The 22,808-nt window shown below is 51.5% G+C and overlaps 2 protein-coding genes across 3 annotated transcripts in view; both read left to right on the forward strand.

Moving 5' to 3' along the window:
• The window catches only part of PIK3R6 (phosphoinositide-3-kinase regulatory subunit 6), a 688,429-nt gene that overhangs the window by 456,138 nt on the left and 209,483 nt on the right, over positions 1–22,808 (forward strand). For both annotated transcript variants that reach the window (XM_086930633.1, XM_086930634.1), the window contains exon 10: positions 4,846–4,996. In XM_086930633.1, coding sequence (XP_086786759.1) covers positions 4,846–4,996 — 151 coding nt within the window. The remainder of the gene's footprint in view (positions 1–4,845; positions 4,997–22,808) is intronic.
• On the forward strand, positions 7,411–9,585 carry LOC147702016 (uncharacterized). The gene has a single exon (XM_086930635.1). The coding sequence runs from the start codon at positions 7,626–7,628 to the stop codon at positions 8,784–8,786; it is 1,161 nt and encodes a 386-aa protein (XP_086786761.1). The 5' UTR covers positions 7,411–7,625; the 3' UTR covers positions 8,787–9,585.

A 22,808-nucleotide genomic window follows, 5' to 3' on the forward strand; every position in this document is an offset into this window, starting at 1 on the left:
TGTCCAAAGCCTTCTCGGTGTCCAGAAAGACCGCAGCTGCCGGGACGGCTGGGTCAATTCTGTGTAGGACCGAGAAGACAGTGCGAAGGTTCAGGGATGTCGACCTCTGAGGGACGAAGCCAAATTGAACCGGTGAAATAATAGAGTTCACCAGTAACGCGAGCCGCATTGCAAGCACCTTGGCCAGGATTTTATAGTCCAGGTTCAAGAGTGACAGCGGGCGATAGGAACTGCAGACCGTTGGGTCGGGGCCAGGTTTGGGAAGCAAGACTATAACTGCCTCATGGAGCGTAGGGGGGAGAATACCGGACTCCAGGGCCTCGGCGTAGACCTCGACCAGAATGGGAACCAACTCCTCCTTGTATGTTTGATAGAAATCGGCCGTGAAGCCATCCAGGCCCGGCGCCGAGGAACCTCTCAGCGAGTCTATCGCCTCCGCGATCAGCTCGGGCGTGATGGGGTGAGCCAAGAAGTCTTGCATGTACTTCTCCAAGAAGACCATAGCTATTTCGTTAATATAAGGACCGGGGTCACGGTTTTCTTCTGTTAGGGCAGACTTGTAAAGGTGCTTATAATAAGACAAGAAGGTGTTGCAAATGTCAGGAGTATTGAAGTGAGGTGTGCCATCTGCAGCAACAATTTGTGTAATGTACGCCGCCTGCCGGGGAGGGCGAAGTAATTGAGCCAGTAACCTGCCCGGTCTGTCTCCCTCGCCGTATTGGCGTGCCGAATGGTACTTGCCCAAATATTTCAGTTCCCTATCCGCTGTGTCTCTGAACTCTAAAAGGAGCTCGATACGTTTTGCTTCGGTGACCGGGGAGGGGTCAGTCAGGATCTGGGATTCAATAGCTAACAGGCGGGTTTCTAGGCGGGACAGGGTGGTTCGGATTTCGCGCAGCGCTCCGACATGTTTAGTAATGCAAACCCCCCTGATGGTAGCTTTGAAACCCTCCCACAGTGTAGCCCAAGCAGTCACCGAGCCAGTGTTAAGTTCGAAATAGTCATCTATCGCCGAGCGGATCTCCTCCGTGAAAACTGGGTCCGCGAGTGCACGCCCAGGAAATCTCCATTGCCGCTCATATCCACCCAACCTGGGAATCGCAAGCGCCAGAACCGCCGGAGAGTGGTCAGAGATGGTGCGCGGTAGGGTGCGTAAATCGGTAACCCAACCCGCCAAGCCTGGAGACAGGAGCCAGTAGTCGATCCTGGTGCTCGTGTTGTGGTAGCCAGAGTGGTGCGTCAAGGACGGGGAGGCAGTGTGACGCGTAGCTTCTATGTCTTGCAGTGAAAAGTGGGAGCAAATATCCGCCCTCGCAGCGCGGGATAGTGGTTTGCGGTCAGGGGAGGGGGATGTGCTGTCTCTGCCGGGGTTCATCAGCAAGTTAAAGTCACCCCCCATCGCCAGTAGGGCAATATCTGCGTGTAGTAGAGACAGGTGTAGCTCCTCAAGGCAGGCCGGGGAGTCAACATTAGGACCATAAACCCCTGCAATGGAGATCTTGTAACCAAACAGCAGCCCATGAAGGATCACATATCGTCCCTCCCCATCCACTTTGCTACCAGTCAAGACGAAGGGTATTCGTTTGTGTATCAGAACTGCCACCCCACGAGCATATCTACTGAAGCATGAAAACACTCTGTGGGAGCCCCAACTCCGTGCAAAGGAAGGTGCCTGAAAGAACCATGTGCGTCTCCTGTAAAATAAGAATATCAACTTTATGTCTCACTGCATATTGTAAAACCTGCTTCCGTTTCCGGGTGGAATTCAAGCCTCGGACATTCCATGTCATCAATATTAGACTAGAAGGGCCAGTCTGCAAACCTACCCGGGCCATAGAGTCAAATCTAGAATCGTGGGTAAGAAGTGGCTATCGAACAAACCAGTGCCATGTGTCTCGCAATCAAAGTAAAAAAAAGGGAAAAAACATAAAGAATACAAACAACCCCGCCCCCACCCACCACCCAGCCTCCCAACACCCTGTGAGAGGCAGAACCTCCCAAATTGCAGATCTGAAAAGCAGAACAACAAGTGCCATGTAGGAAAAGCATACGAAAATGGCTGCATAACGCAATCTAGGAAACCCAAGATGAAGAACCAAAACATATCAGCCCGCGCTTGGGAGGGAGGCAACGCTAGCCTCCGAGCGGGCAGTCCAACGGAACGATGAGAATGTCATAAACGGATGGGAATGAAAGGATTGTTAGCCACCCCTGCAAGAAAAGGAATGAACCAAAACTGGAGCGGAATGGACATTCAGCCCTGTCCAGCGTCTGTAAACAAGTCAGCGCTGGCCTGAGTGTCTGGCTGCTGGGGAGAAGTGGGTCTGGAGCCAGAGGCCGATCCAGGCCCTTTCTTGTACGTGTGGCAGAAGTCCTGAACCTCAGCTGGAGAGTCAAAAATGCGATACCGGCCATTAATGTCCACTTTCAGCCGGGCTGGGTAGAGCATACTGTATTTCAGGCCCAGGTTACGAAGAGCTGCCTTGACGCTGGTGTATTTCCTCCGAGCCTCCTGCACCATGACAGTATAGTCCAGAAAGAAGGACAACTTGCTCCCCTGCCATCTCACCTCGCCCAACTCTCGCGCCGCCCGAAGCGTGGCATCAGGTCCCTAAAGTTCATGATTCTGGCAATGATGGGTCGGGGTAGCTGTCCCGAGCGTGGTCTAGGCCCCAAGGACCTGTGAGCTCTCTCCACAACAAAACCAGCCGTGAAAGTGTCTTTACCAAACAATTCAATGAGGAGATTTTCCACAAAGGTGTCGAACCGGCCAGTGGCAGTAGTCTCCGCCACGCCAAGGATTCTGATGTTGTTTCGCCGGCCACGCGCCTCCAAATCCTCGTTCTTGATGGCGACATCTTTAAGAATTTTCTCCACCCTCTCAAGTCTCTTTAGGGTTTTGGAGGATCCGTCTTCAAGGCCAGATATTCTAGACTCCGCCAGGTCCAGACGCCGATCGTGGGCTTGCACAGTTGAGTTGATGGCAGATAGTTTTTGTTCCAGACTGTCGAACCTTGTATCAAGGGCTTTGAAGCCTACACGCATCTCCCCCATCATGGTGGCCATCATGGACGCCGCATCGCCAGTGTCCTGCGTCACTGGATCTCCTGTAGCAGTTCCCGGAGGGGGGTCGGCAGCAGGGAGAGTCTTGTCGAAGTTAAGAGTCCTTTGGGCTGGATCTTTTGTCCCCATCGTGGAGGACACGTGGCGGGGCCGCAGTCTCTGCGACAGTGGAGGTGAGCAGGGATCAATGGTAAAGCAGGCCGATCTGTAGACCTCCAAAGACCGGCCACGTGGGTAGGACAGCAGGCGAATGTTCAGGCCGCAGGCAAAGTGGCAGAGATGGTGGTGACCAGGCAGCGCAAGATGGCGCCGCGGAGTGCAGGAGGAGGCCAACCAAACCGTGGCGTAGCCAGCAGAAGCCTCGTGGTAGCGATGGAAGGTGGCGCGCTGTTCGGACACACGGCGGGGCCGCTGTTTGATACCAGGGAGCGCTCCCAGGCCGCCTAGCAGTCTCGCGCACCGCCCCCCCCCGACCTCCGAACGTGCCCGCAGCACTCCCCACCAGTTCCGCACAAGCCCGAAATCCAGTCCCCGGCTCCCGCTCCCTAACGGGCCAAGGCCGCACCTGAGAGCCCAGAAAACCAGGGAAAAGACGGGACCGAACGGCTAGGGGGGAATAGCGCGCGAGGTCGCCAGAGGTAGGAGTCTAAAGGAGTGGGGTCGCGGCCGCAGTCCTCCGAGGCGCACTCACCCGGCTCTCCAACGCAGCAGGGAAGATGGCGCCGAGGCCGGAGGCCTCAGATCCCCTCCGCCGTGGCCGTCGCGGCCAGCCGCCCCAGTAGGTGTTGTGGTATGCTGCGACCATCCATGTCTTTTTAGCCGCAAAAAGCTGCCGACGTAATAAGTAATCATTAGGCAAATCATTAAAGGACCTCCTGCAACTGAAGATTTTGTAACGTGCATTGTCAATACATAAGACATTGCAAAATGGGAAACCGATTGCAAAAAGTCGGCACAATTTACAGCCACTTTTTACAACGTGACCATCTTGCTCTAAATATCATCCTGCCATACTTTCGTATCCAGGCTATCAAGTACTATAATATTGTGAAGATAAGTAAATCTAGATTTACTATTCTTAACTCCACCTCTAAGCACCTTGCTGATCTACCTTTCGAGAGTGATTGAATCGTCTTGGGTCTGAGAAGCCTAGATCATGGGAGTTCATGGTGAGGGAGCTTATAAAACTTGATGCACACTTATGAACTCGCAACTTTGTGGATTTTGGCAAACGTTTAGCAGATTGTTTCCCATCATAAAAATGGTTGCACATTTACTCCTATAAAGAGCAGGAAAATATTTTTTTCCAAGGTGAACAAAACTTGTGTTGATTTTGAGTAAACTGTTTCTCCATGGGTGAAAACCATTGACAAAATAATTTTAAGTTGTAAGCTTACTTCAACAGTGCATTTAAATGTGAGTAAATGTTAAGTTTCTACATGTACTTCTTGCGCTTAAATAATTACACTTGGGAGCACCAGGGAGTTCTCAAAGAATTCTACACAAGAATTCTGAAAAATGTAAACATCGCACATTCTTGTAGGGAGTCCTGGAATCTTTCGTGAATTCTATGTTTGTTAGAAATGTTACTCCTGACCCAGGTGAAAGCGCAAGGAGTAAATGACTGACTGTGGTATGTCTGTTGGGCACGTTATGTTTTGACTCGAAACCGAAGCACGTTCTGCTTCTGACGAGTGTGTCACGCGCTGCTTATGTCAGCTGCACACGCGGACTATTGGTTTGAGGCCACGAGACTAATACCAGTAACTCTCTCTCTGACAGCGTCAGCCTGCAGATGTGCTCGAGCAGTGCTTCCAGGATGTGGTGGCGGCGGCGGAGCTCACTTTAGCGGAAGTTAATGCAGACCGCAGCAGACATGCTGAAAGGCTGGCCAACATCTACAGCACTTTAATATCACCTGCTTCGCCGCAAGGTGCAGTATGGCCCGCGTGGCGTTCTCTTGATACGAGTCACACCTGCAGCAGTGGGCATGTTTGAGCTATGACCATCTGTGATTTCAGTGCCGAGCATTCACCAGAGGGCAAAGTGCAGCAATAGTTACAAAAGTGGTCTTCGCATTGACGGCAAGAAGACCTGTTGAATGGAAACTGTATTCTGTTTGAAAAAAGCACACAAATAAATCGCATGCAGGTCCCATTTTTGTACTAGTTGCATGTGACCGATTCAGAATAATCTTCATGTATTTGGCAGAATGATCTGGTTTTCTGTGGTGATGTGGGATGCTGCCACGCTCGCATGCAAAGTTTTCAAACCCTCCCAGGAGGGGCAAGCTCCTTGAGATTCCTGCCCCTGCATTCAGCCCATGCACCCCCAACTTCCCTTATTCCACAAATAACGCAATTTGTTGATGGTGCAAAAAGCCGTAGCTTTTATTTACATACTGTCATAAACACATATGCCATTTCAATCAATCATGTAAATCCTGCCTCCTCGCTTAAACCTTAACAGCACAACCCTTTTTTTGTCCGCGCCCTGAGGGAATGCCCCTTAGAAGCAGGCCTAGCCCTTTTTCCGCTTCTAGGCTACACCATGCTGCAAAGTGTTGTGGGTGCAGTGCTTAATTTGCAAAATATTAAGTGCCCGAGCTCTGACCAGGAGGGCACTGCAGCTTGCACCCCCCCATCGCCCTTGTCATCGCTGCCAAAACAACTACTAAACATCTCTCTCGCCTACAAGTGCAACAGTTCAGATTATTCCAGGTCCCCAAAGGTAAAGGAATGGCTGGGGAGGCAAGAATTAGCAATTTTAATGTGTATTGTATTCCTAAACAACCCATTTAAAAAAAAAAATCATCTTTGGTCTCCATGTACTTTCATCCATTGTGTATCTATTTACCTTCCATGTACTTGGATCTGTGTGTCTGTTACTTATCTCCTGAAAAAGCATATTCAATGCACTACCCTATTTCTCATCCTGTACCTCTATCAATATCTTTAATCTACATATTCTTACCTCCTTTATGCATCTATATACTTTCAATGTAATTATGGACCTATGTATTTGTCACCTTCTAATTTAGCATTTCCAATGCTTTACCCTATACAGGCCCAATCTATCTTCTAGCCCAACTTTCTGACTCATCTCAAACTTCTTTCTACTACTTTTTCCAATGCACTACCCTATACATCTATCAATATAGCATCCTCCTACGCTATGACCTCAAAAAAGAAAATCCTTCACTCTTCTATCTCTCCACTATCCTTTTCAATCAAAATAACAGACTAACATATTCATTTCTCAAATTCCATTTTCCGCTATACTAATTCACAGTAGCATGCTACTCGCCAATAAAGCGTTTCAAAACCCCATCAGGGTTACAAGGGCTATATAAACGCAAAACCTTTTACCTTTTCTAGCCCTCCCCAACCCTTCTCAATCAAAATAACTGACTAACATAGCCACCACTCAAATTAATTTCATGTTTCACCATACTAATTCAACACTATTCCTTATATGTTCCAGAGTAGCGTGCTACTCACCAAAAAAGCGCTTCAAACCCCCATCAGGGGTAGCAAGCTCTATATTAATACAAACCTCTTTCCCTTTTCTATCCCCCACCTACCCTTCTCTATCCAAATAACTGAATAACAGATCCTCCACTCAAATTACTACATATTTCACTATACTAATTCTCAACACTAATCCTTTATGGGTTCTGGAGTAGCGTGCTGCTCACCAGAAAAGAGCTTCAACAACCATCAGGGTAACAGTTACTATATGAATGCAAACCTTTATCCAGTATTTGGGTGTCTTTCATAGATTCACATGCCTGAATCATTCCCCGTCGTCGAGACGGGAGCCTCCGTTATATAAAAAGTAATGTCCTATAGACATACATATAAAGGAATAGGACTAAGGATCTCACCTTAGTGTCCTATCTACGTCCTTATGTAAGAAGGACCAAAACAGAGTAGGCCCAAGGGTCCCACCTTCGTAGCCTATCTGTGTCCTTTTGTAAAAAGGACCAAAGTAAAGAGAACCAACCAATCAGCTACTACCTCCTTCTAGAACCTTCCTGTCAGGAGCCTCAGTCTCTCAGATTTTCTACCGCACGTTGTGCTAGGGAGTCTCCACCTGAGTTCTCTTCAGGAAACTTGCTTCTTTCTTCAAAAACGAATTTTTTCCAACTTCTATTGTTATGGCTGAAAAAAGGTCTCTTTAGAGCCTGTTCTTCTTGCAGTAAAAAAAGGCTCCACGTAGAGGACAAACATGAAACCTGTTTATACTGCCTCTACCTCCAACATCAAGCCAAGGACTGCAAGATATGTAGAACCTTCTCAAACAAAACCCTGAAGGACCGAGAAGGACGCCTACTACTATGGTTGAACAGACTGAAGAACAAACCAGAGAGCGACTTGGTCTCAGAAGGTGAGAGCATTTCTGGTGCTTCGCAGTTCTCCTTGAAGAGGCCATGGGTTACTTCCCCTAGCCCCTCAGACACCCCTCCTAAGAAGGCCTCCAGAAAGTCTTCAGAGGGCAGAACACCTGTGTCTGACAAGGACCTTCCTGTCCCCAGGAAGCAGCTGCTGATCTCGGCGACGATGACAACGTTAATGATCACCTCAGCGCAAAGAACCGTCTTGACGTCGACGACAACAGTGTCGACGACGACGGCATCGTCGGCATCTTCCTCGACGACGAGGACGACACCATCGTCGGCGAGTAGACCTGTGCCGTCTACCATCCCATCGACGACTAAGATTGTGCCGTCGACGACGAGATCGACGTCGAAGACATCGACGACGACTCCGTCGACGAAAACCGCGACGTCGACGAAGCCTCTCTCGTCGACGAGGAGTATTCCATCGACGACGATGAACCCGTCGGCGACGGAGAAATTGCCGTCGACGAGGACCACGTCGACGAGGACACCGTCGACGGACACACAGTCGACAAAGAGTAAATTACCGTCGACGACGGAAATTGCAACGGCGGCACCGTCGGCACAGGCGTCGACGACCGCAGGCACATGGAAAGAGTCTGAACTACTTTCGCATGCCATGGATGCCCAGACATCCCATGTCACAGTCAAAATTACGAAAAAGCCAATCACACCAGACCTGACGTCACCCAGTAAGGTGCAACAACTGACCCCATCCTGCTTATTGCAAGGTGAAGAGCTGGAGGAGGAGTTTTATACACAGGCCACTAGTCCTTCAGAATTGGTGCTTAAGTGCCAAAGCACAGACGAGGAACAGGAAGTGGAGGAACACATGGAACAGACTATCCATACTCAGGTGCACACACAAGTAACACCGATGGTGTGTCTACCAGCATCCATTGTCTCAGATTTGCAATTCCTCATAAAGGATTATAAAGAGCGGTTCCCAGAGAAAACCACTACACCTGCACCTCCTGTTGCACAGGTGCCTGCGCCTGTACCTCGACACAAACCTCCTCCACTTGTACTTTCTACACAACAAGAGCCAACACAAGACATTCTCTCGTCTGACGACGATGAGAGAGATCAAGAAGAAGGGGAGGTCCGTGACGACGACTCAGACCCTGACGCAGACCAGGACTACGTCACTCAATCCCCGGCCTCTCCAGAACCACAATCTTCGGAATCAGCACCTGTAGACATTGGTGGTTTCCATAACCTCATAGAGCGGGCGGCCAAACGGTTCCATATGTCTATGGAAACCCAGGAGACTGAATGTTTCCTCTACGATTTTAAGGAACCTACAAAAAAAGACGACTAGGTCAATCCCAATCATTGACTTCCTCTGGAAACAAGGCAAACAACTAATGCAAACGCCAGCTTCAATTCCTGTGGTAGTGCCCAGGCTTGATAAAAAATACAAAGCAACCTCATCGGCGCCAGCATGCCTCACGGGTCACCCCAAAGCAGACTCCGTGGTAACACAAGCAGCGCAGAAAAACTCGCGCAATCCAGCATCTCCTTTGTCGACGCCACCTGACAAGGAAGGCAGGAAGCTAGATCCCATTGGAAAACGCTTCTCCACCACATCTGCAATGACGGTGAAGGTGGCCAATTCAATTGCACTTCTGGGCCGCTACAACCGTCAACTCTGGGCAGACATCGCGCCCTACCTAGCTAATCTACCAGAGGATTTAAAGGAAGAGGCATATTCGCTTCTCCTAGAGGGCCAAACATCTGCCTCTGAGCTGATTGACTGTGCAATAGACGTCGCCATGACTGGCTTCAGGCAGCTGGCAGGTGCCGCTGTTCTGAGACGACAAGGTTGGCTTAAGGCCACCTCCTTCCGTCAGGAAGTACAAACAAAAATCATCGATATGCCTTACGATGGCCAACATCTCTTTGGCGAAAAGATTGACGAGGCCCTCACCACTATCAAAAAGGACACAGATACGGCCAAATCTCTGGGAACTCTGCAATTTAGGAACCAGTCCTTTCGTGGTAACAGAGGAAGGGGACAACCTGCATACAGAGGCTCCTACCAGAATAGGTCCTCCTACCCGTACACCCAGAGCAAAACACAGTACCAACAGCGTCAAGGCCAGACAGGACGTCAAACATCCTACAATAAATCAAACTACAGGGGGAAAAACCAAAAAAGACCTGCTGGCAACCGCCAATGACTCATCCCAATGGCCAGCCCATCCACCATTGCATTTTTTAAGACTTGGAGGAAAACTCACGTTCTTCCTGAAGAATTGGCAAAAAATAACAACAGATCGGTGGGTGTTACAACTTATCCAATTTGGACATTCACTAGAATTTGTCTCAATTCCCCCAACGACACCACCAGCCAAACGGTCCCACAGACACCTACGGCTGCTTCTTCAGGAAATAGTTTCCATGCTTCAAAAGGGAGCGATAGAGTTCCTCACACCCAAAAAGGAAAAGGATTCTACTCCCATTTCTTTCTAATTCACAAAAAAGGAAAGAAATGGAGACCAATCCTCGACCTGAGAGCGCTCAATGTGTTCCTAAAGAAACAGTCGTTCCGTATGGGCACACTACAAGAAATCCTGGGCCTCCTGGAGGAAGGCGACTACATGAGGTCCCTAGACCTGCAGGACGCCTACTATCACATTCCTATCCTCAAGGGACACAGGAAGTACCTTAGGTTCGCAGTAGCAGGAGACCACTACCAATTCCGTGTTCTCCCGTTTGGCCTCAAATCTGCCCCACGGATATTTACAAAATGCCTCTTTCCTGTGGCAGCTTTCCTTCGTCAACAGGGTCACCAGGTTTTCCAATACCTGGACGACTGGCTGGTGAAGGCACCGTCTGCGATAGCCGCAGCCACATCCTCCAGCGCCTGTCTAAATCTTTTCCGCCGCCTAGGCTTGACCCTCAACAGAGAGAAATCGGCACTAGAACCAAACAGTCATCACTTTTCTGGGAGCGACTCTGGACACGGAACTCGTGAGAGCCTTGCCCTCTCAGGAGAGAAAGACCAAACTCATCTCCTTAGCCACGTCAGTGGCATCGAGAAAGACTCTGCCGGTCCGTACCTTCAAGTCTCTCCTCGGCATGATGTCCTCATGCATTATGCTCATTCCACACTGCCGTCTCAAAATGCGCCCCCTCCAGGAAAAACTAACGAGGCAATGGACACAAGCTGCAGGATCTTTCGAGGACCGCATACATGTCACACGAGCTATGGTCAATCACTTGCAATGGTGGAGGTCGCCCAGACATCTGTCGTTCCTACTTCCTGCGGAACCACACGTAATAACAGCGGACGCATCCCTAGAAGGCTGGGGAGCGGTCCTGCAAGAACTCCAGATCAATGGCAAGTGGACGCCACAGGAATCCAAACTCCACATCAATCTACTGGCACTAAGGGCAGTCTTTCTAGCTCTCCAAGCTTTCCTTCCACGCATCCGAAACTCCCCAGTGCTCGTCAGGACAGACAACACCACGACGATGCACTACCGAAACAAACAGGGAGGGACGCGATCACTTTCACTCTCTCGAGAATCGCAGAGAGTCTGGAATTGGCTTCTAGAGCATGGAATAACGCTAAAAGCCGAATACGTCCCGGGCAAGGACAACGTCTTGGCGGACGCCCTGAGCAGGGAGAGGTCACCATCCCACGAATGGGAATTGGATATGGAGGCGCTGGAATATATCTTCGCGGAGTGGGGAACCCCGCAGATAGACCTCTTTGCCACCAGAGAGAATGCCAAATGCCCAAGCTTCGCAAGCAGGCTTCACCAACCAGGAACCCTCGGGAATGCATTTTCCATCGCTTGGCGGAACGTGTTTGCCTACGCCTTTCCACCATTTCCACTGATACCCAGGGTCCTCAGGAAGATGAAGTCGGAGCCCTGCACTCTGATCCTCATCGCCCCATCCTGGCCGAGGCAGCATTGGTACACGGAACTTCATCGCCTATCTGTCCGGCCACCTCTTCGCCTACATCAACATCCGGCCCTGCTCATAATGTTCCAAGGCCAGGTTCTCCACCCGAACCTGAGCCCTCTGAAGTTGTCTGCCTGGCTCCTGAATACCGCGAATTCAGCCACCTGAACATTCCGCAGGAGTGTAGAGAAGTCCTTGCTAAGGCTAGAGCCGACAGCACTAATAAGACCTACTCACTAAAATGGAAACGGTTCTGTGTCTGGTGTGTGGCAGAAGGCCTAAACCCCTTCCATGTCACTCCACAGCAGCTGTTACCATATTTACTGCATCTGGCGCAATCAGGCCTTGCGCATGCATCCATCAAAGTACATCTAGCAGCGATATCCAGGTTCACAAGAACTTCCAAGGGTCCTTCCCTATGGGCGGACAGACTTGTCAAACAATTCCTAAAAGGTCTATTCAGATCCTTACCAAGACCAATCCCTCCGTCGTGGCACCTCAACGTGGTCCTTCACCAATTAATGAAGCACCCCTTCGAACCCATCCATAAAGCGGACATCAAATTCCTTTCATGGAAGACGGCCCTCCTCCTGGCCCTAACCTCTGCCAGAAGGGTCAGTGAACTGCAGGCTCTCTCCAGCCAAGATCCTTTTTTGCAGTTCAGAGAGGAGAGTGTCATTCTACGAACTAACCCCCGCTTTATACCGAAAGTCCCCTCGGACTTCCATCTTAACGAACCAGTGGTGCTCAAGTCGTTCTTTCCAAACCCAACTACTGCAGCTGAAAGAACCCTGCATTCATTAGATCTGAAGAGATGTCTCAAATTCTACATCGACAGGACACAACACTTCATAAAGTCATCCCGACTCTTCGTTGCCTTTAGCAGACCAAGGAAAGGCATGCCCCTGACGAAACAAAGTATTTCAAGGTGGATTTCTTCAGCGATCACTTTTTGCCACGACAAGGCTGGACGGCCTTTGGAGGCAAGAGTCAAAGCTCATTCAACAAGAGCCATGTCCACGTCTGCGACACTATTTGCTGGAGTGCCAGTACTGGACATTTGTAGAGCAGCGACCTGGAAGTCCCCGCACACCTTCAACAGGCACTACTGCTTGGAAACTGAGCTGACGAGGGATGCAGCAGTGAGCAGAGCAGTGCTTCGCCATCTATTCCAGTGAGGTGAGCCTTCTTACATCCCACCATCCTTTACTGGTATGCACATTTCTTTTTTCCTAGTAACTACATGACATTGCATGTTGGTTGTTTGCAGTCGCGTGATATGTATTATCTACAGACTCATATATGATGTACCATCACAGAATGTGCATAATGTATTGCTTGCTACTCTGATTCAGGCATGTGAATCTATGAAAGACACCCAAATACTGGATAAGAAATGCGTTACTTACCTGTAACTGCAGTTATCCAGTATTAGTGTCTTTCATAGATTCACATGCACCCTCCCGCCTCCCCTGGAAGGACTCGCCTATCTCTCTAACAAGTTTGCGCCTAACTAGCTTGGTGCGTACGAAAATCTGAGAGGCTGAGGCTCCTGACAGGAAGGTTCTAGAAGGAGGTAGTAGCTGATTGGTTGGTTCTTTACTTTGGTCCTTCTTACATAAGGACGTAGATAGGACACTAAGGTGAGATCCTTAGGCCTATTCCTTTATATGTATGTCTATAGGACATTACTTTTTATATACCGGAGGCTCCCGTCTCGACGACGGGGAATGATTCAGGCATGTGAATCTATGACAGACACTAATACTGGATAACTGCAGTTACAGGTAAGTAACGCATTTCTTCTTCCCCATCTATCCCTCCGCTATCCTTCTCACTCCAAGTAACTGACTAATATCCACCACACAAATTACTTTCATGTTTCAGCATACTAATTCACCACTAATCCTTTATGGGTTTCTGGAGTACTGTGCTTCAACACCCAATTAGGTGTAACAAGCGCTATATAAGTAAAAACCTTTTTATCCTTCTGCTATCCTTCCGAATCCAAATAACTGACTAACCTATCCACCACTTAAAATGTACTTGCATGTTTCACTATACTAATTCAACACTAATCCTCTATGGGTCCCGGAGTAGCGTGCTACTCGCCAAAAAAGTGCTTTGACACCTCATCCGGGGTAGTAAGTGCTATATAAATGCAATTACAATACAATACAATTATTCTGCTCATCTCTAAATTAGATGAGCAGCGCCACCAGGTGGTATACAGTTCTATGTATGGTGTTGACAATTCGGTGTCAGTACCGAGCATCGGAAACCAATTAAGGAGAAGAGGATGTAGCCTTACGGCTAGAGCGGTTGACCTCGAGGCTGGGGACCCGGGTTTGAGTCTCGGCAATGACGCTCAACATCCTGTGATTCTGGGCAAATCACTTAATCCCCCTGTGCCTAACAAAAATGAATGTGTTCTTTTGTAACGAAACTGGTGCTCATGAAAAGCGCTCTGATACTGGGCAAATCACTTAATCCCCCTGTGCCTAACAAAAATGAATGTGTTCTTTTGTAACGAAACTGGTGCTCATGAAAAGCGCTCTGATACTTGATCTCTCAGGTCTAGTTAGCGCTATATAAAACTCTAAAAAAATGTTTTACGTGCCCGTGCTTTGCACCGGAAAACACCATCTCAAAATAAGCACTGTGTGGGCAGCCCTCATACCTGGCCCGGGCTGCAAGTGCCGTGTCCGACCTCTGTTGACCCATGCTGACCCGTCTCCTGCTCCATGTGCCCCTGCTGTAAGGCATCCCAGAGAGACAGGTTTGGGGGGAGGGCAGGGCCCTATGCCCTTAAGTCCTAGTGCGGCCCCCTGCCTATTGGACCGTTCAAACTATGCAACCAAATCCTGGGCTTGCAAGGCGCTTGCTCATTGGCCGGTCCCCCAGTAGGGGTTTGTCGCGGGCCCCTTGTGCTTCCTGCCCCTGCATGCAACCTATGCATCCCCATCTTCCCTTATGCCACAAATATTGCAATTCGTCGGTGTAATAGGCCGCAGCTTTTAATTACATAGTGTAATAAACAAACATGCCATTTCAATTTCAATCAATCATGTCATTCCTGCCTCCTTGCTGAAACCTTAACATTACAACCCTTTTTTTGACAGCGCCCTGAGTGAATGCCCCTTACCAACGGGTCTATCCCTTTTGCAGCCTCTAGGCTACACCTTGCTGCAAAGTGTTGTGGGCAGCCCTCATGCCTAGCCCAGGCTGCAAGTGATGTGTGCGCCATCTGCTGACCTATCGCCTGCTCCCTGTGCCCCTGCTGTAAGGCATCCCAAGGACACCGGTTTGAAGGGTTTCTCTTAGGCTACTCAACTTTGACTGCTGTCCCTCTGTGCTGTCTCTGCCACATTGCCTGTGGTTTGTCGACCTCAGGCAGCTCCCCCCTCGCTCATACCCAACTCCTTTACTTGAAACCTAGTGACTCTAGAGCACCACCTATATTGAGGAGGAACCACCCCATGCCCACCTCTGACAAATGTACCCCATCCTTGTCGTGATAACCTTGCACTTTAACATTAATGAGGCAATGAAATGAAATGAATGAAAATATATTTATTGAGCGCGATTGCTGCCCATGGGCGTCCAAGCGCTGAGTTGAGGCGGAAAATAGCGGAAGAAAAGTTTAAGGCACAAAGGATTTAGCAAACAGTAGTGTCTTCAGGTTTTTCCGGAATATGAGCAGATTTGGGTTGGACCGGAGTGAGAGGGGGAGGGAATTCCAGAGTTTGGCGGTATTCAAAGAGAACAGCCTACCACCAGACCTAGCTCTCTTCACTCTGGGAACAACGGCAAGGTGAGCCTCCATCGATCGAAGGTTCCTATTAGGGTGGTAGGGAATAACAAGATCGTTGTTAATGGCTGGGCCCGTTTTCCAGAAGGCGTGATGCGCCATGCAGAGCGCCTTAAATGCCACTCTTTGCCTCACTGGCAGCCAGTGGAGACTCTTCAGGGCGGGTCTGGCTGATTGGGTTCGCGGAATCTGTAGCAGGGTACGTGCTGCGCAGTTTTGTACAACCTGCAGTTTCTGAAGGGTCATCTCGGGTGCCCCAACGTAAAGGGCATTGTTTGAGTCCAAACGGGACTGGATGAGGCCTTGTACCGCCACCTTTTTGGCCTCTAAAGGTAAAAGCGGGAGGATCTTCCTCAAGATTCTTAATAGGCCGAAGCATGTGGCGGACAACTTAGAGGCCTGGGTGGAGAAAGAAAGTTTGTTATCCAGCCACACTCCTAGGCTCTTAACGCTCTCCTTGGGGGTGGGGGGAGGGCCCAGTGCGCAGGGCCACAAGGAGGTGAAAGGCACTGGTGAGGCTGGGCCTAGGAGCATGAGCTCCGTCTTTTCTCCGTTCAGTTTTAGGGAGGAGTTGGTCATCCATCCCTTGACGTCCTCTAGGCATTTTAGCAGATCTACCGGGGATTGCCTGTTGTTCCCAGTGGCCAACTAAACCACTAGCTGGGTGTCGTCGGCGTACGACACGATTTTAATGCCGTACGGTTCGACGACACCCGCCAGCGGCCTCTTGTACACGTAATGCCTCACAAAGTCCCATTCATTCGCTATGCATATTTTGAACATGGTGCAATTCAACTTCCTTCTAGATTTTTCTACTGCTGTGAGGTCTAGTGCCCCCCTCCAATGGATATGTGGTATCATTTCAGACAGGTTTAAAGAGTCTGGCCCTGCCATCAGTCCTGGGTTCATGCTACCCATTAAATCCCTGCGTTCCAAGTTGGCCAAGTCATTACCCTCTAGGTGTATCACTGCAGCTTCCGTTTTTTCCTCGTGCTGTATGGCAGGCAGCAGTTGCTCTGACCTCATGCCCGGCTTTCCATCCAGTGTGCTTTTGTGTCATGTAACCACATTCCTTCATTGTTTCTCTGTGTCATTGCCTACCGTTGCGCCATGGTAACATATGAGTGTCCCAGGATCCACACCCTGCACGCCTGCCCTCGGGAACCTGCGGTAAAGAAACTTATATTAGGTTGTGGCCCATGTATCCCCAAAAAGGCATTCGAAGCCCATCGGCCTATTTGCTTGATGTGACATGATTCCAAGCCACAAACCGCCGCATTTGTGGCTGCTCCTATGCAAAAGGAATGTGGTGTGAATTCCTCCGGTGGGAGCCCTGCTGCCCTGACTGCCAATTTGAGGACAGCATTAAATTGGAACCGGCTGAGGTATGAACCATCCTTATGACATAGTAGCAGCCCCACCCTTTGTACGGAGTGCCTCGGGTACTCTTGCATGCAACAAACTGAACAGCAATCGCTGTTTCCCATGCAATGTAGTCACGTGCGCTTGCCTGCGCCAACCTGGTCTGTTTTCGACCTGCGCAGGAATATTGTCATGGCGCAGTCTTCCATCAGTAGGTCCCCCCTCTTCAAACGTGCTGCCCCCGCCTCAAACCTGGCCTCGGCAACCATTTCACTGACCATGTAAGCCCCAAAGAAAGTGAGTGAAAAAGCCCCCCGGAAGAGCAACAGCTCATGTCTTTGTTTGCAGATGTGGCCCAGTTCTTCCAATATCTGCCATAAGGTGCTAAAAACTATGTGTAAGAGGGTGCTTCCCTCTGTACTTTGTACCTGTAAAAAGAAAGGACATAGAACAATACAAACAAACACAAAATGAATGAAAATTAGCATCCCAGAATGCACATGTATCTTATGTGCTTAAATGCCGTTGTGTCCGTGTAGTAACCATAATGCTAAAATAGTGGCGCAGTACGGACTGTGATGTGGCAGTTGGTCGGCGTTGAAAGCTATATGTGCATATAATCAATAGCGGAATCACGCCATGCTGCCAAATTGGTGGTAGACAGTTAAAAGATTACAAATGCTTACTCTCCTGTCCTGCCTTCTGGGCTGCAGGCACCCCCAGCCCTTCATGGCTGCCATGCAGTAAAACGTGTTTGCCGGGTCATTTATGCCTGCCAATTTTGCATAATATGCAACTGTGCTAATGTTATTCTGTGCCCACGATCTACTCTTCTTGCCTGAAAAGGCCGACTGGATGCATACTTCTACATTTCTACTGGTCACCTGCCCAATGTTTTGGGATCCTGTTATTGTTTTAAAATTTTCCCAGATCTTACGATACTTGGATGTGGTCTTGGGGACTAGTGCGCAGTTTATCTGAAAGAAACAGGTTAGTATTAGATTCCTTAACTTAGAATATCCCCAGGCGTCAGACTGGATCCGGAAAATTTTGCGTAGCAGTACCCTTGCGCGTCGGTAGGCGGAGTCTGCGGCTCCGCGTCCGTCGTCGGCGTCGATGGCGCCGGGATGACGTGTCGGACTTAGACGCCGCCCTCACGCGCTGACGTCCGTTCTTCTTTTTTCCGCGCCAGCAAGCGCAGGTCCTGAGAAAGTGGTACCCTTCAGTCATTTTTTTAACTAAACTTTTGGATCTTTTTGATCTGTTTTTCAAGTCGACCGACTCCGACGGTACCGGTAGGGATGCCCGGGTTCAAACCCTGCGCCGACTGCGACCGACTGATGTCTGTTACCAACCCCCATCGCCGGTGCCTTCATTGCCTGGGGCCCGACCACGACGACAAGTCGTGCCCCGACAGCCGGGCCTTGACGTCGAAGGCTAGACGGGAGCGGTCGCGCAAGCGCCTCGAGCCCCGGCAGTCGGCCCTGCGCCGTTCGAGGTCCCGGTCCGGAAGGAGGTCGAGGGACCGGTCGCGGGCCGGAGTAGTCCTAGCTCCGGAAGTCAACATCATTCCTCGGGCTCGAAGTCCTCAGGTAAGGGGCACAAGAAGTCGAAGAGGCGTCATCGCTCTTCTGACTCCCCCCCCCCCCCCCCCACGCTCGCTCGATGCGGCCGGGGGTTCGGGTGACAACGCCCACGCGGCTTCGTCGGTGCTGCAGGCGTAGCGTCCTGCTCCATACCAGTCGGTCCCTGGGCAGAACGCGACACCGGAGGAGATAGAGGCTTTCCTCATGGCCATGAGGTCGCTCGCTCCTCCGCCTGGTTCCGCGACCCGACTGGGTCCCCAAGCGAGCTGGGTGCTTCAGCCCCGGCGCCGTCTGTGACTTCGGTCCTGGCGCCGCAGGGCCCCTCCGGATCTGGGTCGTCACCGGTCAACTTTGATGGCGCCGACCCCCAGGGTGTCGCCCCCGGCGCCGTCCCAGGACGACGCCGTCTCTGCCCTCGATTCGGGTCCGGTGTCGGAGCGGCGCCACTCGACACCGCTCTCGACACCGATAGATTTTTACTTCTATGACCCAGCCCCATCCTTTGACCTTGAGTATCAGGAGATGGGTGGTGAGGCGGATTGGGAGGGGTCTGAGACACTCTGGCACGTGAGTGCCAGTCTTATCAGGACTGGGCAGGTGAGCTTAGGGATGCCAGTGGTCTAGACACTTTGCCAGACACTGGTTTTGTCTCCCCCCTCCCTTCCCCCCCCTACCGTGGCTACGGAGGAGGGGGCTGCCTATAGTGTGGTGTTGATGCGGGCGGCCAAGGCCTTATCCCTTGAACTCCCCGTCGCGGCCGTGAGGACTAACCTCCTCACTGAGGTCCTTCAACCGCAGACAAGCTCCTCGGAGCCTCTGCTGCCGTTTAATGAGGCCTTGTCTGACGTTCTTCTGGGCACCTGGTCGAGGCCTGCTACAGGTCCGCCTGTGGATAGGAACGTGGCCAGACGCCACCGCACCCGGCTCCGGGCGACCCTTGCTTCCTGTCCACCCACCCCACCCCTGAGAGCCTGGTCATCCAGGCCTCTAACTCCCAGACCGCATTCCCGACGGCTCCCCCCGATCGGGAATCCAAGAGGTATGAACAGTATGGCTAGAAGATGTTCTCCTCCATTAGTTTGGGGTTGCAGTCAGTCAACACCGCGTGACTCTTGGGCCGTTACACCCACTCTCTGTGGGACACGGTCGCGGACGTGCTGCCACAATGTCCGGAGGGGGTCCGGACTTAACTCGCTCAAGCCCTTGCAGAGGGTCTACATGCGGCACGGTATTTCATCCGGTGTGGGCTGGATACCACGGACTCGCTGGGCAGAGCGATGGCAACAATGGTGGCGATTTGTCGCCACGCCTGGCTGGGGTCTGCCAATTTTTCGGCTGATGTTCAAAACACCCTTATGGACATGCCGTTTGATGGCCGTCGCCTCTTTGGCGACAAGGCAGACTGTGCGCTTGAGCACTTTAAGGACTCCAGGGCTACGGCCAAGTCCTTGGGCCTCTCTGCCCGCGCCGGCAAACTGTTGCCTTTCGGTCCTTTCGTGGCCAAGGAAGGGGCGCCCCCACACTTCCTGCCAGCCACGGACCGCAGACTAACATCCAGCGCGATGGCGAACGTGGTAACCGCTGTGGCGGCGGTCGGGGACAACGGCGAGGTCAGTCCACACCTACCCCTGCAGCATCTGCCTCAAAACCCTCCTGGTCCGAGCTTTCAAGTCCATGTGACGCCAGTGGGGTGCAGGGTTCACCATCACCTCCTCCACTGGCGCACTGTCACATCGGACAGGTTTGTGCTGCAAATCGTCCCAAGGGGCTACTCCCTCCCTTTCCAGCCGACCCTTCCAGCCATGCCACCGCGTGTCGGGGATCACTTGAGTCTTCTGCAAGAGGAAGTGGCGGCCCTCTTGGCTGAGGGGGCCATTGAGTGCGTTCCTGGGCCAGAAGTAGGGTGTGGTTGTTACTCCCACTACTTTCTGGTTCCCAAGAAGGGCAAAGGGGGCCTACGCCCTATCTTGGACCTACGGAACGTCAACGGCTTCCTCCGGAAGGAGAAGTTCAAGATGCTGACTTTGGCTCAGGTCTTAGCTGCCCTGGACCCGGGAGACTGGATGGTAGCGTTGGACTTGCAGGACTCTTATTTTCACATCCCCGTCCTGCTGGCCCACCGGCGTTACCTGTGGTTCACAGTAGGCCACGAGCACTTCCCCCTTACCAGCGCCCCACAGGTGTTCACGAAAGTGATGGCGGTGGTTGCAGCTCATCTGCGCAGGTTAGTGGTTTCAGTCCTCCCCTACCTCGACGACTGGTTGCTGAAGGCGGGCTCGCCCCAGACAGTAGTCAACCACCTCCAGACTACGGCCGACCTCCTGCACCTGCTGGGGTTCTCCATCAATGTGCAGAAGTCACACCTATGTCCCTCTCAGAAGCTTCTCTTCATCGAGGCGGTTCTAGACTCGGCACAGTTTCGGGTTTATCCTCCCGAACAGCGGGTTCGGGATATTCAGGCTCTGATTCCGATCTTTCAGCCGTTATCCCGAGTCTCGGTCAGGTTGACGCTGCGGCTTCTGGGGCTGGTGGCCTCCTGCATCCTTCTGGTGCATCACGCCCGGTGGCCCATGCGATCTCTGCAGTGGGACCTGAAGTTTCAGTGGGCCCAGCATCAAGGCAACTTGTCCGACCATGTCTTGATCTCGGAGGGCACTGCAAGACAGTTGCAGTGGTGGCTCACGGACCACGATTGGGTCAGTGGCAGATCCCTCTCCCTACCCCAACCGGATCACGTAGTTGTGATGGACGCGTCCCTCCAGGGCTGGGGGGGCCACATGAGAGAGGTGGAGATCAGAGGCCTCTGGTCTGCGGCGGAGTCCCGGCTCCACATCAACCTTCTGGAGCTGCAGGCGATCCGGCTTGCACTGAAGGCATTCCTCCCCTCTGTCCGGGGAGTGTAGTGCTGGTGTTCACGGACAACACCACCGCCATGTGGTACTGAAACAAACAGGGCTGGGTGGGGTTTGTGGACCCTATGCCAGGAGGCTCTGCGCCTCTGGCAGTGGCTGGAACATCAGGGCGTGACCCTGGTGGTTCAACACCTGGCAGGTTCCCTGAACGCCAGGGCGGACAAACTCAGTTGTCTGTGCATGATGGATCACGAATGGCGTCTGAACTCGGACGTGGCGCAAGGCCTCTTTCAGCAGTGGGGAGAGCCTTGGTTAGATCTATTCGCCACAGAAGAGAACGCCCAATGTCATCAGTTCTGCGCGTTGGAATTTCCAAGGCGGCACGCGCTCGGAGACGCTTTTCGTCGCGAGTGGAGCTGCGTTCTGTTGTACGCCTTTCTGCCTATACCACTTCTGCCCAGAGTGCTGAAGAAGATCAAGCACGACTGGGCCCAAGTCATCCTTGTGGCTCCGGACTGGGCATGAAGATACTGGTATCTCGAGCTACTCCGCATGTCTGTCGATCCCCCGATTTGTCTGCCTCTTCAGGAGGACCTTTTGTCGCAGCAGCAGGGGGCGGTCCTCCACCCGAACCTCTCCAGTCTCCACTTACATGCGTGGAGATTGAGCGGCGGCAGTTGAGGCCATTTGACTTGCCTCCTGAAGTTTGTAATGTAATTCTGGCAGCCAGGCGTCCCTCCACAAAATTGGTATACGCCTGCAGGTGGAACAAATTTGTGGCATGGTGCACAGCAAAGGCTGTGGATCCCCTTTCTGCCCCTCTTTCTGAGGTTCTCCTCTTTCTTCTCTCTTGCCCAGCAGGGCTCTGCTCTGGGCACTATCAAGGGCTAACTCTCTGCCATTTCTGCCTTCTTAAGGCTACATGATCAGCCCTCTTTGTTCAGGTCCCAGTTGTAAATAGGTTTTTGAAGGGCATCACTCATATGTTTCCTCCTGTTCCTTTCATGATGCCTCAGTGGGACTTGAATCTTGTTCTGACCTACCTGATGTGCGCTCCTTTCGAGCCACTTCATAACTGTCGTCTTCGTCTCCTCTCTCTTAAGACTGCTTTCCTGGTTGCCATCACCTCTGCCAGGAGAGTGAGTTAGCTCCAGGCTCTTTCTTCTAAACCTCCTTTCCTTTCTGTCCATCCGGACAAAGTTGTGTTGCGGACGAGACCCTCTTTCCTGCCCAAGGTAGTCACAGCCTTGGACATCGGGCAGTCCATCACCTTGCCCACCTTCTTTCTGCCTCCGCATCCCTCAAAAGAGGAAGAGAGGTTCCACCGTCTGGACCCAAAACGTGTGCTCTCCTTCTATTTGGATTGCACACGCCAGTTCCGGGTGGATGACCAACTCTTTGTTGGTTACGTGGGCGCTAAGAAAGGTCGGGCTGTGAACAAGCGGACCATCTCTCGGTGGGTTGTGTTGTGCATCAAGGTATGCTACTCTTTGGCTAAAATGGAGCCTCCTGTTGGGCTGAGGGCTCATTCCACCCGGGCCACGGCAGCTACAACTGCTCTGGGTCGGGGAGTCCCCTTGCAGGACATCTGGCAGGCAGCTACGTGCGCCTCGCTGCACACGTTTGCAAGACACTACTGCCTGGACAGCCAACTCCGGATAGATGGCTTCTTTGGCTGTTCCATTCTCCAGGACTTTCTGGTGTGATCATTGGTTCGCAGACCCACCACCGGGGTTGGTATTGCTGGGGTATCTATTCTAAGGTAAGGAATCTAATACTAACCTGTTTCTTTCAGATGCACAAGTTACTTACCT

Source organism: Lissotriton vulgaris, chromosome 7, assembly GCF_964263255.1.
Source record: "Lissotriton vulgaris chromosome 7, aLisVul1.2, whole genome shotgun sequence".
NCBI classification, from domain to species: domain Eukaryota; kingdom Metazoa; phylum Chordata; class Amphibia; order Caudata; family Salamandridae; genus Lissotriton; species Lissotriton vulgaris.

Coding starts and splice junctions, on each gene's coding strand:
- LOC147702016 (XM_086930635.1), top strand. CDS start 7,626: ATGACAACGTTAATGATCACCTCAGCGCAAAGAACCGTCTTGACGTCG.